The sequence below is a fragment of the Scyliorhinus canicula genome, chromosome 17, assembly GCF_902713615.1.
Source record: "Scyliorhinus canicula chromosome 17, sScyCan1.1, whole genome shotgun sequence".
In the NCBI taxonomy this organism is placed as follows: domain Eukaryota; kingdom Metazoa; phylum Chordata; class Chondrichthyes; order Carcharhiniformes; family Scyliorhinidae; genus Scyliorhinus; species Scyliorhinus canicula.
This window is the reverse complement of record NC_052162.1, coordinates 84,732-93,795: the sequence shown is the minus strand read 5'-3', so window position 1 is coordinate 93,795 and position 9,064 is coordinate 84,732. Positions and strand designations below refer to the sequence as shown.

The window sequence follows — 9,064 nt, the reverse complement described above, 5'->3', positions numbered from 1 at the left end:
TTAATCTACATGTCGATTGGTTTAACCAGGTCGGTCAAGGCAACCGTGAGGAGGAGTTTATAGAATGTATCCGCGATAGTTTCCTAGAACAGTATGTAATGGAACCTACGAGGGAACAAGCGGTCCTAGATCTTGTCCTGTGTAATGAGACAGGATTGATTCATGATCTCATAGTTAGGGATCCTCTCGGAAGGAGCGATCACAATATGGTGGAATTTTAAATACAGATGGAGGGTGAGAAAGTAAAATCAAATACTAGTGTTTTGTGTTTAAACGAAGGAGATTACAAGGGATGAGAGAAGAACTAGCTAAGGTAGACTGGGAGCTAAGACTTTATGGTGGAACAGTGGAGAACCTTCCAAGCGATTTTTCACAGTGCTCAGCAAAGGTTTATACCAACAAAAAGGAAGGACGGAAGAAAGGGAAAATCGACCGTGGATATCTAAGGAAATAAGGGAGAGTATCAAATTGAAGGAAAAAGCATATAAAGTGGCAAAGTGTGCTGGGAGATTAGAGGACTGGGAAATCTTTAGGGGGCAACAGAAAGCTACTAAAAAAGCTATAAAGAAGAGTAAGATAGAGTATGAGAGTAAACTTGCTCAGAATATAAAAACAGACAGTAAAAGTTTTTACAAATATATCAGACAAAAAGAGTGGCTAAGGTAAATATTGGTCCTTTAGAGGATGAGAAGGGAGTTTTAATAATGGGAAATGAGGAAATGGCTGAGGAACTGAACAGGTTTTTTGGGTCGGTCTTCACAGTGGAAGACACAAATAACATGCCAGCGACTGATAGAAATGAGGCTATGACAGGTGAGGACCTTGAGAGGATTGTTATCACTAAGGAGGGAGTGATGGGCAAGCTAATGGGGCTAAAGGTAGACAAGTCTCCTGGCCCTGATGGAATGCATCCCAGAGTGCTAAAAGAGATGGCTAGGGAAATTGCAGATGCACTAGTGATAATTTACCGAAATTCACTAGACTCTGGGGTGGTCCCGGTCGATTGGAAATTAGCAAACGTGACGCCACTGTTTAAAAAAGGAGGTAGGCAGAAAGCAGGAAATTATAGGCCAGTGAGTTTAACTTCGGTAATAGGGAAGATGCTGGAATCTATCATCAAGGAAGAAATTGCGAGGCATCTGGATAGAAATTGTCCCATTGGGCAGACGCAGCATGGGTTCGTTAAAGGCAGGTCATGCCTAACTAATTTAGTGGAATTTTTTGAGGACATTACCAGTGCAGTAGATAACGGGGAGCCGATTAATGTGGTATATCTGGATTTCCAGAAAGCCTTTGACAAGGTGCCACACAAAAGGTTGCTGCATAAGATAAAGATGCATGGCATTAAGGGTAAAGTAGTAGCATGGATAGAGGATTGGTTAATTAATAGAAAGCAAAGAGTTGGGATAAATGGGTGTTTCTCTGGTTGGCAATCAGTAGCTAGTGGTGTCCCTCAGGGATCCGTGTTGGGCCCACAATTGTTCACAATTTACATGATGATTTGGAGTTGGGGACCAAGGGCAATGTGTCCAAGTTTGCAGATGACACTAAGATGAGTGGTAAAGCGAAAAGTGCAGAGGATACTGGAAGTCTGCAGAGGGATTTGGATAGGTTAAGTGAATGGGCTCGGGTCTGGCAGATGGAATACAATGTTGACAAATGTGAGGTTATCCATTTTGGTAGGAATAACAGCAAACGGGATTATTATTTAAACGATAAAATATTAAAGCATGCCGCTGTTCAGAGAGACTTGGGTGTGCTAGTGCATGAGTCACAGAAGGTTGGTTTACAAGTGCAACAGGTGATTAAGAAGGCAAATGGAATTTTGTCCTTCATTGCTAGAGGGATGGAGTTTAAGACTAGGGAGGTTATGTTGCAATTGTATAAGGTGTTAGTGCGGCCACACCTGGAGTATTGTGTTCAGTTTTGGTCTCCTTACTTGAGAAAGGACTTACTGGCGCTGGAGGGTGTGCAGAGGGGATTCACTAGGTTAATCCCAGAGCTGAAGGGGTTGGATTATGAGGAGAGGTTGAGTAGACTGGGACTGTACTCGTTGGAATTTAGAAGGATGAGGGGGGATCTTATAGAAACATTTAAAATTATGAAGGGAATAGATAGGATAGATGCGGGCAGGTTGTTTCCACTGGCGGGTGACAGCAGAACTAGGGGGCATAGCCTCAAAATAAGGGGAAGTAGATTTAGGACTGAGTTTAGGAGGAACTTCTTCACCCAAAGGGTTGTGAATCTATGGAATTCCTTGCCCAGTGAAGCAGTTGAGGCTCCTTCATTACATGTTTTTAAGGTAAAGATAGATAGTTTTTTGAAGAATAAAGGGATTAAGGGTTATGGTGTTCGGGCCGGAAAGTGGAGCTGAGTCCACAAAAGATCAGCCATGATCTAATTGAATGGCGGAGCAGGCTCGAGGGGCCAGTTGGCCTACTCCTGCTCCTAGTTCTTATGTTCTTATGACACGGGTCTGGGATCTCCTGCCATGTCTTAAACCCTTGGTAAACTTAAACAACTAGAATTTCAATATAAAAATAAATAAATTAGACAATGAAAAGAAAAAGAGAGACTACTTACCAGTCACTTACCAGGGTTAAAAAGCACCTCCTCACACTCTGTACCGAATTACCTCACTGCACCAAATTACCAAGTTTCAATCCCCACTCTGGATGAGTCTCACGCCGGATGTGTCTCCTGGAAAAGTGCTAGCTTCCGTCTCCTGGAAAAGTGCTAGCTTATCCCAGTTTATTCAATCTCTCCTCATAGCTAATACCCTCCATACCGGGCAACATCCTGGTAAACCTTTTCTGTACTCTCTCCAAAGCCTCCACATCCTTCTGTTAGTGCGGTGACCAGCATTGGACACCGTATTCCAAATGTGGCCGAAACAATGTTTTATTTAATTGTAACATAATTTTTGGGCTTTTATACTCGATACCCCGTCTTCTGAAGGTAAGCACCTTTGTTTACCACTATTTCCACCTATGCTGCTTCTTATAAGGATTTGTGGACCTGCACGTCCAGATCTCTCTCTGGTTCTGCCATTTATCTTAAAGCTCCCACCTGAATTGGACCTACCAAAATGCATCACCTCGTATTCCTCCGTGTTAAATTCCATCTGCTTTTTTCTGCCCAGTTTTGCAGCCTATCTGTATCCTGTTGTATTCTCTGACAATCTTCATCACTATCCACAATTCCTGCAATTTTAGTATCATCCGCAAACTTGCTAATCAGACCCGCTACGTTTTCTTCCAAGTCATTTATATATATTACAAAGAGCAGAGATCCCAGAACTGATCCCTGCGGAACGCCGCTAGTTACAAGCCTCCATTCGGAAAAACACCCTTCCACTGCTACCCTCTGTCTTCTATAGCCAAGGCAGTTCTGGATCCATCCAACTAGTTCACCCCTGACCCCATGTGATCTAATCTTTTGCACCAGCCTGCCATGAGAGACCTTATAAAAATGCTTTACTAAAGTCTATGTAGACAACTTCCACAGCCCTTCCCTCGTCAATCATTTTTGTCACCTCTGTTATAGACGGGATGGTAAAATGGCAGTTAAGTGGCAGATGGAATTTAACCCTGAAAAGTGTGAGGTGATACACTTTGGAAGGAGAAATTTGACAAGGAAGTATCAGTGAATGGCATGACACTGAGAAGTTCCGAGGAACAAAGAGACGTTGGTGTGTTTGTCCATAGATCTCTGAAGTCAGGGGGGCAGGTCAATAGGGTGGTGAAAATGGCATATGGGACACTTAGGTTGAGTGCTGAATTTGAGTCCTATTGTGAGAGTTTGATGACAGGGATATTAAGGCTTCATTTTTATCTAAAGTCTAGTCTTTCTTTAGTTAATTAACTTACAAGTTGCTGTTTGGGTTTAGAAGAAGGTGATTTTTCAATCAGCTTCAAACAGGTGCTACTTGCAGCTGGATCTTGTTAATTAGTTAATTGGATTAGGTCAGTTTTCAGGGGCTAGAGTCACAGTATAAAGGTGAGCCAGCTACAGTGCAGACTTTGTTTGCACTGAGTGCTGACTTTGGGTGCATTTGAGTGCAATAGTGAGAGTTTGGTGACTGAGTTAGGTGAGGAGGGAGCGTGTTGCTCCTTTGATTTTGTTTCCAAAACGTCCTCAAAGAGCGTGAAGGGAGCTGGGAGTTTACAGCGGGTGCAGCTGACTGGGAGCAAAGTCGGAGGGCGATGTTCCAATTGGTCCACAGGGCAGCTACATTCTGTAAGATCAGAGTGGATGGAGGCTAGGGCAGTTGCATGCTCCTCTTGTAGGATGTGGGTGGTGAGGGATACCACCCCCAGTGTCCCCACTGGCTACACCTGTGGGAAGTGCACCCAACTCCACCTCCTCAGAGACCGTGTGAGGGAACTGGAGCTGGATGAACTTCGGATCATCCGGGAGGCAGAGGGGGTGATAGAGAAGAGTTACAGGCAGGTAGCCACTCCCAAGGTACAGGACAAGAATAGCTGGGTTACAGTCAGGGGTGTTAGACGTTTAGCTGCTGTTGTATAGAGTCAAAGGTTCTGCTGCTTTTCCGCAAACACCTTTAATTTACTTCAGCAGACCAACGTCACATCACCTGACACAAGGGCCACCTGAAGCCCTTTTACATATCAGTGTCAATTATTGGATACTTCACATAAATAAGACAACTAATTGGAATGTCTCTTAACCCATTCCTTAACAGTCGCCCCTTCCTTGGAGAAAAAAATAATTAGATGAAAACAAAATTACAAGAAACTCAAGAACACACATGCAATTTTCCCTCTTTTTTTAAATTTTTGGAAGAAAAAAAACAGGCGCCCTTCATTAACAATATCCGAAAGTTTCTGTAAGCTAGCCCCTCTTTTTCTAAAACAGTCTCACAATTGATAGCTACTGTCAACCCATTTCATTTTTGCTATCTCCCCTCTGTCCTTCAAACTTGCGATGTCTATCCTTAACCTTTTTTCATTGACACTTTTTGTAGAGTGCACATTTTCCCACAGGGATTTATTGTCAATGTGACATTCAATAGGTATATTACCCAAATCCCCTAATCCCAAAATAGGGTGTAGGTGTGCGCTTAGGTAGGGTGCTCTTTCCAAGGGCCGGTGCAGACTCGATGGGCCGAATGGCCTCCTTCTGCATTGTAAATTCTATAATGGCATAGTGTAGGTTAGATGGCCTTTAGTTTTTGACTTCCCATGTCGGTGCAACATCGTGGGCCGAAGGGCCTGTACTGCGCTGTATCGTTCTATGTTCTATGTTGGATAGGCTTGGGTTGTTTTCTCTGGAGCAAAGAAGACTGAGGGGCAACCTGATCGAGGTGGACAAGATTATGAGGGGCATGGACAGGGTGGATAGGGAGCAGCTATTCTTCCTTCGTTGAACGGTCAGTTATGAGGGGACACAAGTTCAAGGTGAGGAGCGGGAGGTTTAGGGCAGATTTGAGGAAAAGTATTTTTACCCAGAGGGTGTTGACGGTCTGGAACGCACTGCCTGGGAGGGGGGTAGAGGCTGGAACACACTGCCTGGGAGGGTGGTGACGGTCAGGAACACACTGCCTGGGAGGGTGGTGACGGTCAGGAACACACTGCCTGGGAGGGTGGTGACGGTCTGGAACGCACTGCCTGGGAGGGTGGTGACGAACAGGAACGCACTGCCTGGGAGGGTGGTGACGGTCAGGAACACACTGCCTGGGAGGGGGGTAGAGGCTGGAACACACTGCCTGGGGGGGTGGCGACGGTCAGGAACATACTGCCTGGGAGGGTGGTGACGGTCAGGAACACACTGCCTGGGAGGGTGGTGACGGTCTGGAACACACTGCCTGGGAGGGTGGTGACGGTCAGGAACACACTGCCTGGGAGGGTGGTGACGGTCTAGGAACACACTGCCTGGGAGGGTGGTGACGGTCAGGAACACACTGCCTGGGAGGGTGGTGACGGTCAGGAACACACTGCCTGGGAGGGGGGTGACGGTCATGGAACACACTGCCTGGGAGGGTGGTGACGGTCTGGAACACACTGCCTGGGAGGGTGGTGACGGTCAGGAACACACTGCCTGGGAGGGTGGTGACGGTCAGGAACACATTGCCTGGGAGGGTGGTGACGGTCAGGAACACACTGCCTGGGGGGGTGGTGACGGTCAGGAACACACTGCCTGGGAGGGTGGTGACAGTCAGGAACACACTGCCTGGGAGGGTGGTGACGGTCAGGAACACACTGCCTGGGTGGGTGGCGACGGTCCGGAACGCACTGCCTGGGAGGGTGGTGACGGTCAGGAACACACTGCCTGGGAGGGTGGTGACGGTCAGGAACACACTGCCTGGGAGGGTGGTGACGAACAGGAACGCACTGCCTGGGAGGGTGGTGACGAACAGGAACACACTGCCTGGGAGGGTGGTGACGGTCAGGAACACACTGCCTGGGAGGGTGGTGACGGTCAGGAACGCACTGCCTGGGAGGGTGGTGACGGTCAGGAACACACTGCCTGGGAGGGTGGTGACGGTCAGGAACACACTGCCTGGGAGGGTGGTGACGGTCAGGAACACACTGCCTGGGAGGGTGGTGACGAACAGGAACGCACTGCCTGGGAGGGTGGTGACGAACAGGAACACACTGCCTGGGAGGGTGGTGACGGTCAGGAACACACTGCCTGGGAGGGTGGTGACGAACAGGAAACACACTGCCTGGGAGGGGGGTAGAGGCTGGAACACACTGCCTGGGAGGGGGGTAGAGGCTGGAACACACTGCCTGGGGGGGTGGCGACGGTCAGGAACACACTGCCTGGGAGGGTGGTGACAGTCTGGAACGCACTGCCTGGGAGGGGGGTAGAGGCTGGAATGCGCTGCCTGGGAGGGGGGTTGAGGCTGGAATGCGCTGCCTGGGAGGGGGGTAGAGTCTGGAACGCGCTGCCTGGGAGGGGGGGGTAGAGGCTGGAACGCGCTGCCTGGGAGGGGGGGTTGAGGCTGGAACGCGCTGCCTGGGAGGGGGGTAGAGGCTGGAACGCGCTGCCTGGGAGGGGGGTAGAGGCTGGAACGCGCTGCCTGGGAGGGGGGTAGAGGCTGGAATGCGCTGCCTGGGAGGGGGGTAGAGTCTGGAACGCGCTGCCTGGGAGGGGGTAGAGGCTGGAATGCGCTGCCTGGGAGGGTGGGAGAGGCTGGAATGCGCTGCCTGGGAGGGGGGTTGAGGCTGGAATGCGCTGCCTGGGAGGGGGGGTAGAGTCTGGAACGCGCTGCCTGGGAGGGGGGTAGAGGCTGGAACGCGCTGCCTGGGGGGGTGGCGACGGTCAGGAACACACTGCCTGGGAGGGGGGTAGAGGCTGGAACGCGCTGCCTGGGAGGGGGGTTGAGGCTGGAATGCGCTGCCTGGGAGGGGGGTAGAGGCTGGAATGCGCTGCCTGGGAGGGGGGGTAGAGGCTGGAATGCGCTGCCTGGGAGGGGGGTAGAGGCTGGAACGCGCTGCCTGGGAGGGGGGTTGAGGCTGGAACGCGCTGCCTGGGAGGGGAGTAGAGGCGGGTTGCCTCGCATCCTTTAAAAGTACCTGGATGAGCACTTGGCACGTCTTAACAGTCAAGGCTATGGACCAATTGCTGGCAAATGGGGTTAGGTAGGTAGGCCATGTGTTTGTCATGTGTCGGTGCAGACTCGATGGATCAAAGGGCCTCATCTGTACTGTATTTTCTACAATTCTGATTCTGTTTCAGTTGGATGTGAACTAGGCTTCCAGTCCACAAGGTAACCAGGTGACATAGGCTTATCTTCAAGGGGAACTAGAAGGTTACATGCTCCATTTTTCCTTGAATTATAAGAGAATTTAAAATATAACCTCTTATAAAAATTTCCACCTATCCCTAACCTACTCTGTTCCACCCCTTCTGTTAGAGTATAGAATCCAGCATATTTCTCCCTCTCTTCAACTCTGAAGAAGTCATACAGACTCAAAATGTTAACCTTGTTTCTCTCCCCACAGATGCTACCAGACCTGCTGGGTTTTTACACCATTTTTTTTCTATTTCCAGCATTCACAGTATTTTGCTTTTATTCTAAAACCTCACAATGGGAACAAGTACAAAATACGAATTGTGGAACTGAGTGAGAATCCATTCTTGGATTATGTTTGAATAGTGACCGCCCCCAGTCAGCCTCTAACAAATGCTGAAATATATTGTTTCTTATTTGTCGCGATTGCTGTCATTCCTGAAAGATTTATTGGGATTTGAAAAGAATTGCGCAAGTAGTATGTCTGTTTTGTTAAGTACTCGGTGCATTTAATCTGTAAAATCATTGGGAGGAAATTATGGTTTGTTGTAATCACTGACTAATGATGCGTTTCTCCTTTTTAATATTCTAGACAATGCGAAAGCAGCGGAATGAAATCACAGTGGAGTTACGAAAGGCAAGTATTGGTGCCTCAGTCAGCTGTTAGCTTCTTGCTGGACTTGCTTTCGGTTTGAGTCCTTTCTCCAAATAAACCCCATTAATTAATTGTCAGCCAGTCCTGGTGGTTCTACAATCGCAGCACCCACCTCTTCAGTGAAACAGAGGCAATGTATTTACTTCACCATGAGCACGGCTCCAGCGAGAGTGAGGCTCTGGTCTGAGCACGGCCCCAGTGAGAGTGAGGCTCTGGTCTGGACGCGGCCCCAGCGAGAGTGAGGCTCTGCTCTCAGCGCTGCTCCAGCGAGAGTGAGGCTCTGGCCTGGACGCGGCCCCAGCGAGAGTGAGGCTCTGGTCTGGACGCTGCTCCAGCGAGAGTGAGACTCTGGCCTGGACGCTGCTCCAGCGAGAGTGAGGCTCTGGTCTGTGCGCGGCCCCAGCGAGAGTGAGGCTCTGGTCTGGACGCTGCTCCAGCGAGAGTGAGACTCTGGTCTGGACGCTGCCCCAGCGAGAGTGAGGCTCTGGTCTGTGCGCGGCCCCAGCGAGAGTGAGGCTCTGGTCTGGACGCTGCTCCAGTGAGAGTGAGGCTCTGGTCTGGACGCTGCTCCAGCGAGAGTGAGGCTCTGGTCTGGACGCTGCCTCAGCGAGAGTGAGGCTCTGGTCTGGACGCTGCTCCAGCGAGAGTGA

General features: G+C 49.5%; 1 protein-coding gene across 1 annotated transcript in view; it reads left to right on the top strand.

Annotated features, from left to right (window-relative positions):
- Positions 1–2,828: 2,828 nt before the first annotated feature.
- The window catches only part of LOC119952140 (importin subunit alpha-4-like), a 51,542-nt gene continuing 45,306 nt past the window's right edge, over positions 2,829–9,064 (top strand). Inside the window, exons 1-2 of the mRNA XM_038775727.1 lie at positions 2,829–2,958; positions 8,352–8,396. Of these exons, the coding sequence (XP_038631655.1) occupies positions 8,355–8,396 (42 nt within the window). The 5' untranslated portion in view covers positions 2,829–2,958; positions 8,352–8,354. The remainder of the gene's footprint in view (positions 2,959–8,351; positions 8,397–9,064) is intronic.